At 39.7% G+C, this 17,188-nt stretch overlaps 1 protein-coding gene across 1 annotated transcript; it reads left to right on the top strand.

Moving 5' to 3' along the window:
* The first annotated feature begins 1,282 nt into the window (after positions 1-1,282).
* On the top strand, positions 1,283-16,988 carry LOC104231916 (vacuolar-processing enzyme-like). The gene is made up of 9 exons (XM_009784979.2): positions 1,283-1,435; positions 14,650-14,814; positions 14,911-15,067; positions 15,295-15,377; positions 15,496-15,713; positions 15,838-15,886; positions 16,061-16,294; positions 16,422-16,628; positions 16,723-16,988. Exons 1-9 carry the CDS (start codon positions 1,283-1,285, stop codon positions 16,858-16,860), a joined length of 1,404 nt encoding a protein of 467 aa, XP_009783281.1. The 3' UTR covers positions 16,861-16,988.
* The last annotated feature ends 200 nt before the right edge of the window (positions 16,989-17,188 follow it).

Here is a 17,188-nt window from a genome sequence, read left to right on the forward strand (position 1 = left end):
TTAAGTAAAGTGAAAATAACCTCACAAAACCTATGGCTGAAGGTTAATTAGTCCGATCTTACTACCATGTTATGATAGAGCAGAAAAAAGATTTATATATACCATGTTAGTGCACAAAAAGAGTTGCTCTTAGTGAGAATTGAACTCTTATTTCGTGCATTACTCGTTACTTTCATTGTAATATTTTAACTTCATGATCAAAGTTTTTGTGGTAGAGAGTTGTATTTCCATTGCCTCAATAAAGGTGATGGAGGGAGAGGTCACTGGAACAGTTTGCAGCTTTTGAAAAATTATGTAATAAAAAAGGAAATTGAAACATTTAAAGGGGGCTTATGTCTCATAGATGGAAACTGGCTTATGCAATAAGAAGTTAATTAAGGACAAAATGTTGTTTGACTTCAAAAACTATAAGAATTGTTTGTCTTGAACGATAGAGTCCTTAACCTCATAGTTATCGCAAGCTGGCATTTCATTTTATGAAAACAAAGGATTCACGAAGAAATATTCATTAAACACAAGAAAAAAAAAATACATGGAGTACAAGACACAAGATTGTTTTAATTAAAGGGATGTGCATTTTAAGATATGTTATCCTTGTTTTTTTGAAATATTTACGGCACCTTAAAAAAAAATCTAGGTGGAGTGAGCTCATGAATATAAATTAAAGGACGAGAAAGCAGAAGAGGAAAACGTTTTTGCTACATTAGTTGGAACCTTGCACTGAAGTAATATAACATGGCAACAATATAATTAGTTAGCAACTAAAATCTTGTATGTATACTGTTATACAGTTGTTAGTTTCATAGATACGCCTAAAAATAAGCTAATTCTAATTATTATCTATTTTAATTGCCCTTATGCGGGTGACTAGTAATGGTCTTATCATTGTGTTAAACTTGATACTGGTCATTTATGTGTATCACTACACTAAACACAAAAAATGAAATAAAAGAAAACATAAGTATATATCGATGGTAACGACATGAAAACTTAGCTTGTCATAAGTGAACTAGAATATATACTAGATAAGTTTCATGTAAAAGAAGGAGAATAAATATATTGCAATATTTGTCAATGTCTAGACATCTTTCGTGAATTCCTATAGTTATTTGCTCTTTAAACCTTTGAAATCTACGTTGTGTATGTCTCTAGTGTTGGCTTAGAGGAGTTTGAACTCCTATAAATTTAATTTCTCATACACCAATTCATACAACTCAATAATCGATCCCTTCCTATTTGAGTGTTTTAATTTCTTGGTTAACCTCAAAATAATACTTATACAATGATTAGATATGTCGTATTCCTCGTTCTTCTCTCAATTTGGGCTAGTGTTGAAGGTCGAAGTATCAATCGATTCTTAACAGAAGAATCGACAGGGACCAAATGGGCTGTACTAGTTGCTGGCTCCAATGGATGGTGGAACTACAGGCACCAGGTTATTATCATCGATACCAACTATATTTCCTCTAAATTATCTAATTTTTGTTAATACAATTAATTTTCCAAAGCTTTGTAATGTTATAATTGTCATTATGGTGGTTAAATAACATTATCAGTTACTTTACAAATTGTTAAACATTCCTTCACAAGTTTGAACTAAAACATGCTTATTTTTAGACTTGAGTTAGAGTTGAGACCTTATACCGATAGAGTCCCTATCTTCCTCATTTATTTTTCTATAGCAAACGGCGAAATGACCATGTATAAAACCACGTAGAGTAGAAAGGATAAGAAACTTCTCACAAACAAAAAAAATTATGTTGGATGGACTTTTTTAAACCATTATTTATATTTTGATCCCATTAAATTTTTATTTTAGAAAATAGCCTTGCGTCAGAATTTTAAAATACGCTCGTTAGAATTGTGAAGTACTCGCCAAAATCTTAAAGCACAAAAAATTCTGATGATCACCAGAATTTTGAACCACAATAAATTATAACGATCACCTCATCACCTGAATTTTCAACCATAATACTGAAAAATTCTGGTTATTCGTCAGAATTTGTGGTAAAATCCTAACGATCACCATAACTGCTCCATGCTTTAAAATTCTTGCTACGAAAAAAATCCTGATGAGTGAACTTTAAAATTCAGGTAGGGTTTTTCTTTTCTCAACTTCAATTACGGGTTAAAAAATTAATAGTGACACCAAAGTGTCCCAACCAAAAAACTCCAAAGGTAGTCACTCTATGAGTAATTTATTTTTTTTGGAAAATCTTAATAGTTCAGTTGGTTAATTAACTCAACTTTTGCCTCACTTTGTAATCCTCTTTCCCAATTGCCTTCCCCTGCCCCTCCCCCATATGTATGAAAAACGTTTTAAAAAAAAATCTCATCTTTGATCTTTTATTTCGGACTAGTCATTCCAAAATAATTTCAAATAATCAGATATTCCTAAACCTTTTGCTTGTATCAACTTTAGGAGCTAAAATTTAGTATAGACTTTATAATTAATGTCACGTTAAAAGATAGTAAAACTGAACAAAAATAAGTTGATAACGCCCAACTATGCCTTTTAAAAGACAAAGCGGTCGCTGCAAATATAATCCGGTTTTTAAGTCCGGAATCGAATCCTCAGGGAACTAACCTATCTATTACCCTCTTCGGCAATGTTATTATCAATTCAATCAATCTCTAGAAGCAAGATTTTTTGATCAATAACGATTGAGTTTTTGTTTAACTACTTCGACTACTATTAAAAATAGCGGTAAGATAAAACAAAGATAATTCAATGGTAAAAAAGGTTTAGGGCAGTGATTTTCCCAATTGCTAGTTTAGGTCCTGACTCTTCCGCTATAATCTCGCCATAATACTCTATGAGGATTAAGAGCTATAGGTTATCGTAATTATCTCTCGATCAACTACAATAATTTACTAGAACATTCTCTCGAACTACTCTAGCTGACAATAGTTATGCAACTCTAAAGTATCCCACCAAAGTTTTGTTATCTCTAAACCCACTTTTAAGTTCAAGTAATGAATCTCTTCAATTACCCAAAAGTAGTGTTGTTCAACCGTTGTCTAACCTAATACTCTTTCTCAAGCAATATAAGGTAATTATACACGATTAATCAAGGACCCATTCAATTAATCACCATACAAAACGTAGTTGAACAATCATATCATAAATCCGACTCGATTATAACAACTTGAGTCAAAACATCAACCAACAATTGGTTCCATCAACCCTAGATAAGTAGTTAGCTACTCATAACAAAACAAGATAAAACTACTAAATTGTTCATAATGTAAAATTGCAAGATTTAAAAGGAAATAGAAAAACTCTAATGTTTTGTTGATCTTCTCACACTTGTTCTTCCTCCAAAATTAGTCTAAAATTAGCTTTCCCCTTCAGTTGGGCGAGTTTCTAAAACATATAAGGGTTTTACAAAAGGTTCCCCGAAATTACACTTTGGTCCTCAAACTTCCAGCTGTGTGAACAATGCACCACGGTCGCGGCCAACCGCGGTCGACCGCGGTGAAAACTGACCTTTCTGCCTCACTTTAGTAACCAACCGCGGTTCACCGCGGTCGCGGTGGCCTTCTTGCCCAGGCCATTTATGCTCCTTTGTGTTCGGGTACTTCTCGATAGGGTGTTTTTCTTCACATTATCGCCTCCAAAACACTCCATGTTGCTTCCTCTCATATAATATTCCCTGCTAAACAAAAGAACACTATTTAGAGCTATTTGTTGGCAATTTATCTATAAAACAATAATAAATTATGGTCATATTAAGGTGTAAATATCAACTATATCGCCTACTATCAACACCCCACACTTAAATCATTGCTAGTCCTCGAGCAATCCACCACACTCCATCAAAATTTCTTCCCTAAGCTTTTCCTTTAACGACTAACACCATGAATATTTTACAACAATTTGCACCTAGTAGTGAACAACCTTTACCTCAAGAGTCAAACTTTTTGTACCATGCAACATTTGTACTTACTCAAACTACTCTATACAAGAGTCAAGACTTACCTTTCCTTTGTGGATCACATGCCCTCACATCACACAAGAGAGTAGTTCCACATATAACAACGATAATTAGAACAAGTAGGAACTAAGATAGACAAAATTCGCTCACTCTCAGAAAGAACGTTCACATGCCACAAAGATGCGACATAGGCTTGCCCGTAGTGTAAAACTTTACTGATTGAGCCCATTCAGTCTAAGATCAACAGGACTTTACTTGGTTGTAATGTAATCTAAGAGACGGGTAGGATATATTTAGATATAGTGACTAACCTCCCTAAGCACTTTTAATACAATTACATTAAACTTAAAGATCATAGTTGTGCCAACCAAACACTCCACCTCATTTGTTTAAAACATCCCCATCCATTAGGTGCAATTTGTACAAGCCACCACTTATCAACCATTATAATTGTTTATGACCCATATTTTTTTTTCATGGTGCTTTTTCTTTTATGCTTCAAATTCCACACCTTTTCTCTATCTCAATGGTTCCACTCAAAGACCAAACAACCACCCCACACTTTTACTTTTGCATATTTTCATTACCTTTCAAGTGCTTATTGGGAGGTAAAAGGGTTCACACGACAAGCTATTCAAACAATTGGGTAAGGTTCGCAATGTGGTTGCCAAAAAATAGGCTTATAGGCTCAACGGGGTTAACTACGATGTATTTCATTCAGGTGAGTTTACTTTATATATCTGGCTCAATAAAGAAATGCCTATATCACTTCTAAAACTGAAAGAAACTACTATTTCGCTTTGCAAACACACAGGGCAAGTTCTAGGCATCAAATATGAAACATGGAACATAGTAAAACTCACACACACATGGCACGTGACTCACTCCGGATTGGTTTATCAAGACATTCTCTTTTAAGTGTTCAAGTTAGATACAAACGTACAATTTTAAGGCACTCTAACAGGATTTAACCAATGAAGCTAGGCGTTAGACTCTAGTGTCTATTGTGTTCAAGTGTAAAAAATCGATTTTCGCTCGTAGCCCATTAATCCTAACCTAAAACTAAAAAGAACAAACACAAAAATTACCTATATCCGGTTCAAGCTAAACCTTTGGAAAAGAACCGTGGCCCAAAGAAAAACCAAGGGGGAGTTAATACACTACCTAAAAATAAAATAAAAAATCTTTTTAGTCTTTTCTCTAGACTACTTCCCTCAAGAAAATTGTTTAAAGGATCCTCATCAGGAAGAGTCTCCATATTTTAATTTTTTTTTCCGACTTAGTCCCTCAAGAACCCCGCCGAAAGAGATCCATCGTCGTGACAAGTCACTTACTACTTTAGCTTTCCAATAAACTATTACTCTACATCAAAACAATCAAGGCAAGACAAAACAAGAAAAATTAAACAGTCAATTATTACAATTACAAACATACAATGAAATATCCCCACCCCACACTTAAAATGAAGACATGTCCCCATGGCTTAAAATTTAAAGAACAGTGAGGTGAAGGAACTTCCCTGAAGGCTCACTCCTGATCGGAGACAATGTCTGGGTTCACGTTGCACGCACGTCCCAGCGCTCTCAACCAGCCCAAGAATTTCTTCTCCGATTTCACTTGTCTCTCAGCCACCACATCAACACGGACACCCAAATCAGTGACTAAGGTACGCAACCCAGCCATATCCTGCTCCAAAGTAGTCATACGGGTGCTCTGGCGGTGCTGTGATGGTCTTGCCACATCAGCTCTCGGAGGAAGGGGAACCTCAGCTACCTCAGCATCATCATCATCATCATCAGATGAATCATCATCAGAGTCATCAACATTCACCACCAGCTCTCGTCCAATTCCAGTTTTTCTCGCCCGAAACGGGACTTTTAGTGGCAATCTCCCATAAACCCGAGGGTCTTCAGGGACTCGAGCAATACGGCACAGCCGGGTGATCAGCAAAGGGAAGTAGTGGCCCTTGGTTAGCTCAGGGGATCTAATGAACATCTCTTCATGGATGAGCCAGGACACATCAAAATCACTGTGGGACATGAAACAGGGGATTGTGGACGCCCGTGGTAGATTAACATCTATCGTGTTGCTAGATGGCAACAATCGACTGTTGACAATGGTGAGCCAATACTTAGCCTCCCAATTCAGAAAGTGGAAGTTGAGAGTAATCCTGTGCTTGATCCATAGGTGTTCTCCATCCGGCACACAGATAGTATCAAGAAGAATGCCCCACAAGCCCAGTGTTCCACTAAAAGTACGATAAGGATCAAATTTACCCTGAAACACAGGCAGCCTGTATACCCTGCGGATGGTGTCAAAGGATGCATTTACCGGGGTATTGCGCACCAGCACAACCCCACTCTCATGTTCCGGCAAGTTCGCATAGAACTCCCTTACTAGTTGAACATTAGCCTCCTCCGGTACCTCGAAGAAGATGTCCATCTGACACCGCCTCAGCTCATTAAACATGTTGGGGCATTCCACCTCCAAAGCCGTTCGATCAATGTGCACCTCAGGTTGTAACTTCTTAGCTGCTTTCTGGTTGTACCTATCCTCCGCTGCTCTGGATACAAACCGAGTGCTATCGAACTGAGGTGCACTGGCTTGGCTCCTAGCTTGTGAGGAGCCCCCCGGTCCACTAGTGGAGGGTCCGGTGTTTCGTCGCTTCCTGGAGAACTCATTGTACTTGTCATACAACGAAACGCCTATTAGTGAGTGCGCAAAATATGTGACTATGAATGGTTACTTAGACTTCACCATAAACATGTCACAATAGCTCTTTATATCTCCAATGGGGCAATTTCCCAAACTCCTTGTGAGTAGGGCACTATCCAGACACATATAGCCCTCATGGGTACATCAAAGCTCCTCCCCAATAAAGTATATTACCACACCAACACACCCCACACTTACTTCACTCAATCACCCACCAATAACACCATTCAAATATGCAATGCACAGCCCCTTCACCAATCAAACTCAGAAACGAAATTTAAAAGCAAAAACAAGAAGAAAAAGAGTATGACAACAATTAGATCCCAACACAATATAAATTACATAAACTACAACACAATACTCACAATACTAAAGAAAAGAGAAAGAAGAGGTGAGGAACATACCGTAGTTGAAGAATGAGGAGAGGAATGGAGTTGGGGGATGTTAGTATGAGGGAAGAAGAAGAAGAAGAGAGTATTTGAGGGGTTAGGATTTAGAGAGAGAGAGAGAAATTGGAAATATGGGGGAGGGGATCGGGTATGTTGGGTTTAAGAGGGGGGAGTTTGGGTTGTAGAATTAAAAGAGGAGGAAAAGATATAAGAAAAACGGAAAAAATAAAAAAAATTAAAATTACCTGGGACCCACCGCGGTCCACCGCGACTGCGGTGGGTTTAAAAATTAGAGGCAGAAAGTTCACGCTTCACCGCGGTTTACCGCGATCCACCGCGGTCGCGGTGAGGTGAAAAATCTGAGGCAGAATGTTTGCCTTCCACCGCGGTTCACCACGGTTGCGGTGCTAGCGCTGTTTATATATATATATATGAAGTTACATGAACACACTAACAACACACTCATGGGTTGCCTCCCACGCAACGCCTAATTTAACGTCGCGGCACGACGTAAGCATTTGATCATCATTCCTCATCCGCGTACTGGGGATCTTCCAAAGTGATTACTACTCTATCCCTTTTTTCTTCAGCCATTCCAACGTAATGTTTCAACCTTTGCCCATTTACTGTGAACTTGTTTGTCCCATCTTCTGATTCAATCTCTACAACTCCACTTAAGAACAATTGCACCACTCTGAAGGGTCCTGACCATCGGGACTTTAACTTACCTGGGAATAATCTCAATCTCGAGTTGTATAACAACACTAGATCTCCGGGTTTGAAGTTTCGATCCAAGATGTGCTTATCATGCATTAATTTCAGCCTTTCTTTGTATAATCTAGCACTCTCAAAGGCCTGGAACCTGAATTCCTCTAGCTCATGTAATCCAGTGATCCTGTTAGTACCTACTGTCTCCATGTCTAAGTTTAACTGCCACAATGCCCAAAGTGCTTTATGCTCTAGCTCAACTAGGAGGTGGCATGCCTTGCCAAACACCAACTTGTACGGTGACATACCAATTGGGGTTTTGAAGGCTGTGTGGTACACCCACAATGCATCATCTAATTTCTTTGCCCAGTCAGACCTTATTGCATTCACTGTTTTTGTGAGGACACTTTTAATCTCCCTGTTGGACACTTCAACTTGCCCGCTCGATTGTGGGTGGTACGGGGTGGTCACTTTATGACGAACTCCATATTTTTCCAACAGCCGTGCGAATGCTCTATTGAAGAAATGGGTTCCGCCGTCACTGAGTATAGCTCTTGAGGTACCAAAACGCGTGAAAATGTTCTTCTTCAGAAAATCTAGTACCCCTTTAGCATCATTGGTCAGGAGAGCCACCGCTTTGACCCGCTTGGAGACATAGTCAACCGCTACCAATATGTACGTGTTACCATATGAGCTGATGAATGGCCCCATGAAGTCAATCCCACACATGTCTAAAATCTCCACCTCTTGAATTGTGGTCATTGGCATCTCGTGTCTACGAGATATGTTGCCAGTCATTTGGCAATCATCGCAGCTTTTGACCCAAGCATGGGCATCATTGAACAGAGTAGGCCAGTACAAGCCTGACTCCAACACCTTAGCTGTTGTCCGAATTCCTCCAAAGTGTCAACCATATGGTAAAGCATGGCAAGCCTGCAAAACAAAATGTTGATCTTTCTCGGGGATACACCGCCAGATCATGTTATCTACACATATTTTAAACAATAGGGGTTCATCCCAATAATAATATCGACAATCACAAAAGAACTTTTTCTTTTGAATTGAGGAGAGTTCATAAGGTACAATACCACTTGCTAAATAATTAGCAATATCAGCAAACCAAGGTGCCTTCTCCATTGTCATTGCCAGTAATTGTTCATCCGGGAATGTCTCTGTTATATCCTCAACCTCTACCTTCTTTTCAGCTCCTTACAACCTTGAGAGGTGGTCAGCTACTTGGTTCTCTATCCCTTTTCGGTCACTTATTTCCAGATCGAATTCTTGTAACAGAAGAACTCAGCGAATCAAGCGTGTATTTGACTCCTTCTTTTCTATCAGGTGCCTAATTGCTGCATGGTCAGTATAAACAATAACTTTCGAACCAATCAAGTATGACCTGAATTTGTCGAATGCAAAAATAACAGCCAACGTCTCCTTTTCCGTCACTGTGTAATTGAGTTGTGCACCGCTCAGTGTTCTGCTTGCATAATAAATCGGGTGCATCAGTTTACCCTGTCGCTACCCCAAGACTACTCCTATGGTGTAGTCACTTGCGTCGCATATGAGCTCAAATGGTTGCTCCCAGTTGGGTGCAACAATGATAGGTGCAGTCACCAATCTCTTCTTCAGCTCCTCAAATGCCAACCTGCAATCATTAGAAAACACAAAGGGGTGATCCTTTTCAAGGAGTTTGCATAATAGGTTAGCAATTTTGGAGAAATCTTTTATGAATCGCCTGTAGAACCCGGTGTTCCCAAGGAAACTTCTCACGGCCTTGACCAAAGTGGGCGGTGGTAGTTTTTCAATCACGTCAACCTTAGCATGGTCGACCTCAATTCCTTTACTGGACACTCGATGTACCAGGACTATCCCTTCCTGTACCATAAAATGGCACTTCTCCCAATTCAACACTAAATTTGTCTCCACACATCTTTTGAGCACTCTTCTTAAGTTGTGAAGACAGACCTCGAATGAATCTCCCACCACAGAGAAATCATCCATAAAGACCTCCATAATATCCTCCACCATGTCTATGAAAATAGCTAACATGCACCGTTGAAATGTCGCCAGTGCATTACAAAGCCCAAAAGGCATTCTCCGAAAGGTGAAGATGCCATACGGACAAGTGAATGATGTTTTCTCTCTATCTTCGGGGGATATTGATATCTGATTGTACCCCGAATAACCATCCAAGAAATAAATGTGCGAGCGCCCGGCCAGCCTGTCCAACATTTCGTCAATGAAGGGCAAGAGGAAGTGGTCCTTCTGGGTGGATGTATTCAATTTTCGGTAATCTATGCAAATCCTCCATCCCGTGACTGTGCGAGTTGAGATCAACTCATTATTCTCATTTTGCACAACAGTCATTGCCCACTTTTTCGGCACACATTGGACAGGGCTGACCCAATTGCTATCAGAGATGGGGAAGATGATTCCCGCATCTAACCATTTGATCACTTCCTTCTTTACTACCTCTTTCATGTTCGGGTTCAGCCTTCGTTGATGTTCTCTAGAAGGTTTTTGCCCTTCTTCCAAGAGAATCTTGTGCATATAGAAGGCTGGCCTAATACCCTTTATGTCTGCCATGGTCCAGCCAATGGCAGTCTTACTTTCCTGCAGTACCTGTAAGAGCTGTTCTACCTGCACATCTAGCAAACCGCATGATATAAATAACAGGCAAAGTAGAATTAGGGCCTAAGAAAACGTACCTGAGGTGAGCTGGGAGCTGTGGTTCCTCTACTGATGGCTTTGCTGGAGGTGTAGCCCTTTTTTCTAACTCCAGGGACTCGAACTGAGGGTCCCTTTTCCATAATCCTTGGCCTTCAAGTGCCATGACCCACTCAGCTAACCCTTCACCATCCATCTCTTCTAAATTTGTCAGACATGCCTCCAATGGATCTTTAGCAGTCAGGGTCACATCATCTTCTTGCTGAATCATATCCACTGCCTCCACTAGAGAGCAATTAGCATATTCACTGGGTCTCCTCGATTGCTAAACATTGAATATGACTTCTTCATCGTTCAGTCTCATTTTTAATTCCCCAGTCTCATAATCGATCATTGCTCTCCCAGTGGCCAAAAATGGCCTACTAAAATGATAGATATCTCCTCATCTACCTGACAGTCTAGAATAACAAAGTCTGCAGGGAACACGAACTTCCCCACTTGCACCAACACATCATCAAGAATCCTAGTAGGCCTTTTTACCAGGTGGTCAGCCAGCTGCAACAGCATCAAAGTCAGTCTAGCTCTGCCAATGCCCAGTTTGGTGTATACAGCCAGAGGCATCAAATTTATGCTGGCTCCCAAATCACATAATGCCTTTGCAAAGGCATAACTCCTAATTGTGCATGGAATAGTGAAGCTACCTGGGTCTGACATCTTTGAGCCATCGGTTTGGTCACTACTGCGCTGCAGGTCTGCATCAGAGTCACTGTGGATAGGTCCTGAAAATTAAACTTCCATGACATTAGGTCTTTCATCATCTTCGCATAACCTGACATCTCCCTCAAGGCATCTATCAAAGGAATATTCAACTGAATTTGACACAGCATCTCCATGAATTTCTTGTATTGATCTTCCTTCTTTTGTTTTACCAGTGTCTAAGGGAATAGTGCTGGTATCACCCTTTGTGCACTGTTTGTTGGCTTCTCTCTGTTGGGGTTCTATGGCACAAAAGGCACCACCTGCTCTGTAGCTTGTTCATTTACCTTAGCCTTACCCTTTTCATCTTGACCTTGTTCAACCACCACTTCAGTCAGATTAGATGGTTCATCTACCTCTAGTAGAATTGGAGTGGCTGGCGTAGTCTCTTTGCTGGCTTGTGCAACCTCTTGATCTTTGTCTAAATCTCTCCCATTCCGAAGACTTACTTTCATCAACTGATTCGGGTTTGGCTCCTTGGGGTTAATATTTGTGTCCGCTGGCAATGTTCCCTTGGGGCGGTTGTTTAAAGCCATAGACAACTGCCCCAACTGAGTTTCAATGTTCTTTATAGCTGAATCATGTACTGCCAACTTTTCTTGCATCTTACCATTTATCCCAATGAGTTGCTAGAGCATCCCCCTGATCTCTACCATGTTGTTATCTTGCTGCTGAGGAGGTGGCTGATATGTCAACTGTTGCTGGTTCTGCTGTGGGTAGCCCTGTTGTCTCTGGTGGTATGGCAACATTTGGCCTTAAACTTGCATGCCCCCAGGCTGAGGCATGTTAGGTCTGTATTGCTGATTTGATGTCGGTCTCCGCTGATGTCCTCCTTGTCTCTAACCCCCGAAGTTGTTAACATAATTCATATCTTCCCTTGCCCTTTGATTTTCACCTTCTCTGCTCCATGAACACACATAAGACTGATTAACACAAGGTGTACACAGTCCTTCATTTGTCGTGTCAACAATATGCACCTGTTTGGTACCCATCCCATCTATCTTCTTTGACAAAATACTCATCTGAGTCATGAGTGTGGCCATGTTTTTTGCATGCGAATTATTTGGGTCAAGAGGAACTGAATGCACTATGGGTGCCAGTGTTGTCCCTCTAGTCATCCACCCCGAATTCTAAGACATCTTGTCAAGAAGGACTTTGCACTTGGTGAATGTCTTACTCAAAAATGCACCTCCAGCTGAAGCATCCACATTGGCCTTTAGATTGTCAGCTAACCCCATGTAGAATCTCTGGCCAAGCATCTGGTCAGGAATGCCATGGTGAGGACACTTCACCAGCATCCCTTTAAATCTTTCTCATGTTTCTTGCAAGGTCTCAGTCGGCTGCTGCTTATACTGCATTATTTCATCAATCTGCCTTGCAGTCTTGTTGGGCGGGTAGAACTTATTTAGGAACTGCTTTACTAATTCCTCCCAGGTGACAATGGAATTGATTGGTAGCGAATTCAACCAAGTCTGAGCTTCCCCAGTCACAAAGAACGGGAACAGTAATAGCTTGATAGCTTCTGGGTCACATTTGGCTGCCTTTGAGTCACACATATTGACAGAAAATTTTTCAAATGTTGCTGAGGGTCTTCAATGTGTGACCCGGAGAACAATCCCTTATTCTGCAGCAGATGCAGCATGTTTTTGGTGATCTGGAATATCTCCGCTTGAATTGCGGGCACAACTATGGCAGTTGCCAGGTTGTCAGCTGTGGGTTGAGCCCAATCATAAAGTGCAGCTTCTGGCACAAGAGGTGTCACCACTCTGACGTTTGGGTCAGCTGGCTTATCCCTGATTCCGTTGAAGTTCTCTACGTCACCCATGTCAAATTCAAGCTGGTGTGGTTGTTGTATTTGTTGGATCCTCCTGTTGGCATGGTTCAATGCCCTAAATGTTTTCTCGGGGTCTGAAAGTCCTTCAAGAAGTTCTCCAGTCCTCGAAGAATTTCTATGTATACACCTGAATTCCACAAGAGTTCAAACGTTAGAATTTCAATGAAAATTTGTTTAACACCTTTGAAATTTGATTTGAACTAATAATTTTAACACTACTTTTAAGTTGTAATAAATAACACCGTTAGTTCCCCGGCAACAGCGCCAAAATTTGATAACACCCAACTATGCATTTTAAAGGACAAAGCGGTCGCTGCAAATATAATCCGGTTTTTAAGTCCGGAATCGAATCCTCAAGGAACTAACCTATCTATTACCCTCTTCGGCAATGTTATTATAAACTCAATCAATCTTTAGATGCAAGATTTTTTGATCAATAATGATTGAGTTTTTGTTTAACTACTTCGACTACTATTAAAAACAACGGTAAGCTAAAACAAAGATAATTCAATGGTAAAAAGGTCTAGGTCAGTGATTTCTCCAATTGCTAGTTTAGGTCCTGACCCTTCCGCTATAATCTCGCCATAATACTCTATGAGGATTAAGAGCTATGGGTTATCACAATTATCTCTCGATCAACTACAACAATTTACTTGAGCATTCTCTCGAACTACTCTAGCTGACAATAGTTATGCAACTCTAAAGTATCCCACCAAAGTTTTGTTATCTCTAAACCCACTTTTAAGTTCAAGTAATGAATCTCTTCAATTACCCAAAAGTGGTATTGTTCAACTGCTGTCTAAGCTAATACTCTTTCTCAAGCAATATAAGGTAGTTAGACACGATTAATCAAGGACCCATTCAATTAATCACCATACAAAACATAGTTGAACAATCATATCATAAATCCGGCTCGATTATAACAACTTGAGTCAAAACTTCAACCAATAATTGGTTCCATCAACCCTAGATAAGTATTTAGCTACTCATAACAAAACAAGATAAAACTACTAAATTGTTCATAAAGTAAAATTGCAAGACTTAAAAGGAGATAGAAAAACTCTAATGTTTTGTTGATCTTCTCACACTTGTTCTTCCTCTAAAAGTAGTCTAAAATTAGCTTCCCCCTTCAGTTGGGCGAGTTTCTAAAGCTTAAAAGGGTTTTACAAAAGTTTCCCCGAAATTACACTTTGGTCCTCAAACTTCCAGCTGCGTGAACAGTGCACCGCGGTCGCGGCCAACCGCGGTCGACCGCAGTGAAAGCTGACCTTTCTGCCTCACTTCAGTAACCTGTCGCGGTTCACCGCGGTGCCAACGCGGTCGCGGTGGCCTTCTTGCCCAGGCCATTTATGCTTCTTTGTGTTCGGGTACTTCTCGAGTGGGTGTTTCTTCACATTATCGCCTCCAAAACACTCCATGTTGCTTCCTCTCCTATAATATTCCCGGCTAAACAAAAGAACACTATTTAGAGCATTTTGTTGGCAATTTATCTATAAAACAACAATAAAGTATGGTCATATTAAGGTGTAAATATCAACTATATCGCCTACTATCACAAGTATACGTAAATCATAGGAAAGATTAAAAACAAAAACTATAATTTTACGCTAGAGAAATATGAATGTTATTTTTTATTTTTCAGGCTGATGTATGTCACGCATACCAATTACTGAAGAAAGGAGGTCTGAAAGATGAAAACATCATCGTATTCATGTACGATGATATTGCTAACAATAGCGAGAACCCCAGACCTGGAGTCCTCATCAATAACCCACACGGTCAAGATGTTTATCAAGGTATTCCTAAGGTTTGTTTTTTTCTCTTTCGAGCTAAAATTCCTTAAATTTTATCCCCAAGATTATAACGTGTAATTGCTTATGAGTTTTTTTTTTTGTTGAGGCAGGATTATGTGGGTGAAGATGTTAATGCTGACAATTTTTTCAATGTTATACTTGCCAACAAAAGTGGTATCACTAGGGGTAGTGGGAAAATTTTGGACAGTGGCCCAAATGACAATATTTTCATCTATTATACTGATCATGGTGGCCCTGGAATTGTCTGTAAGTAGCTTCCTCGCATAATTTCTCTTTGTATTCCGCATAACTTTTGCCTAGTTTAATATGTTTGTTGTCACAATGGATTCACATACTAAATTGAAGTTTTACTTGTGGGAATTCCAAATTTTTTATTATCATTCACTAATTTTGTTATCTTCAATATCACCTGGTGTTTATCATACTGGAAACTAATCAAAGTATTTGTTTCATGCTTTTGTTACAACTACCAGCAATGCCAACTGGAATTGTCTATGCGAACGATCTGATTAACGTGTTGGAAAAGAAGCATGCTTCTGGGACATATAGTAAAATGGTAACTATCTTATGCCGGTCTTTACTATTTAAGTCCATCGTTTCGTTGGCACGAATTTTTTTATTCCAGTGAAACGTGTAGTCTAATTTTATGTTGGATGATGTTTCTAAATTTTTAGGTATTTTACTTGGAAGCTTGTGAGTCGGGAAGCATGTTTGATGGTCTTCTTCCCGAAGGTCTAAATATCTATGTCACGACTGCATCAAAACCAGATGAAAACAGTTGGGGAACGTATTGTGGTTTGGGTCGTGGTGCTTGTTTAGTTGAGTGTCCTCCTCCCGAGTTTGACGGTGTTTGCTTGGGAGACTTGTACAGTGTTGCTTGGATGGAAGACAGGTATGCACAACTTTATTCTTGTCCCCTCGAGAGTCTGATTCAAGATTTAAACTTACAAGATGACATTTAAAATCATCTTTCGTTAATTATGCCCAAACTGATTGCTGTTTGCAACTCTGAACAGTGATGTCCAAGATCGACAAACTTCAACGTTGGATAACCAGTATGACAGGGTAAGAGAGCTAGTAATACTTTCAACTAATGTATATTTGTAAGCAACTTGTTCAAAAACTTGAAGATCATAATATTGTCACAGGTTCAAATACTTTATGCTATATTGATTCATGCTTTCTTGTATTGCCTGTTCTAAAGGAAAACTAATGATTTCATCATATGGACATGCTCAGATTGCAAGCAGAACTGCAGCCAACCTAACATATGGTTCCCATGTCATGCAATATGGTGATATGGAGTTAAGTGTTGATGCTCTTTTCCAGTATATGGGTTCTGTTTCCACAAGCCATAGTCAAGCTCCCAGTCCCATGGCAGCTGCTCCCGGTCCCATGGATGCCGCGTCATTCTTGACATCCTCAGAAAATGTGAACCAACGTGACACTGAACTTTTCTACTTGACATCCAAAGTATGTTGTTTTTTCTTCCTTGCCCACATGATTGATTCCGATTCATTTTAACTGGTCACTTGGTATGTGTGTTGCACGTATTATAAGATAGGAAAAAAACTGATTCGATTTTTCTTAATGTTGACAGTACCAAGGTGCTCCTGAAGGCACTAACGAGGAATTTGAAGCTGATCGGAAGCTTAATGAGGTTGTAGCACAAAGAAGTCAAGTGGATAACAACGTAAAACGTCTTGGAGAGCTTCTGTTTGGAGTCGAAAAAGGTAATGAGGTGCTGCAGAGTGTTCGACCTGCTGGACAACCACTTGTTGACGATTGGGATTGCCTTAAATCCTATGTAAGTAGTCAACCTAATTATTAATATTTTGTGGTACTTTCTCTGTTACTTAGTTCGTTTGTTGAGAATGTGACTAGTCTTTACTCATGAATAGGTCAAGACATTCGAGGCACACTGTGGAAAATTAACCGCGTACGGGAAGAAACATGTACGTGGTATCGCCAACATATGCAATGCTGGAATTGAGAGTGAGGAGATGGTTGATGCAACTGCACAAGCATGTTCAGGTTAATTAGTAGAGGGTACTCCCGGTGAAAAGATCAATAAGTATATGTTTGGCCAGTTTCTGTCATGGCTGCAACATTTCACTTTGAATAGATAGCAACAATGAAATAAAAGCACATCTTGAGAATAAGTCAAATAGGAACTTCTGAAGTGTTCGGATATGTGATTCTTGTCCTTTTTATCTGAACGAATTTGAATCGAAATCATGAATGAAGAAATAAGCCAAACACACAAAAAGTTTTGAATTTTGAGAAAGTATGAATGTTTTGTCTTTTTCACATTTGACAAACCGTCATAATTATCCCAAATTGTAAGAGAAAAGGTAGGAACATAAG

The sequence above is a fragment of the Nicotiana sylvestris genome, chromosome 3 (assembly GCF_000393655.2).
Source record: "Nicotiana sylvestris chromosome 3, ASM39365v2, whole genome shotgun sequence".
NCBI lineage: Eukaryota > Viridiplantae > Streptophyta > Magnoliopsida > Solanales > Solanaceae > Nicotiana > Nicotiana sylvestris.

What these genes read in the sequence shown, in the direction of transcription:
- LOC104231916 (XM_009784979.2), top strand. Translation starts at nt 1,283, where the DNA reads ATGATTAGATATGTCGTATTCCTCGTTCTTCTCTCAATTTGGGCTAGT. An exon ending in GTTGCTTGGATGGAAGACAG is followed by an intron (nt 15,714 to 15,837) that starts GTATGCACAACT and finishes AACTCTGAACAG; the next exon opens with TGATGTCCAAGATCGACAAA. An exon ending in TTTTCTACTTGACATCCAAA is followed by an intron (nt 16,295 to 16,421) that starts GTATGTTGTTTT and finishes TAATGTTGACAG; the next exon opens with TACCAAGGTGCTCCTGAAGG.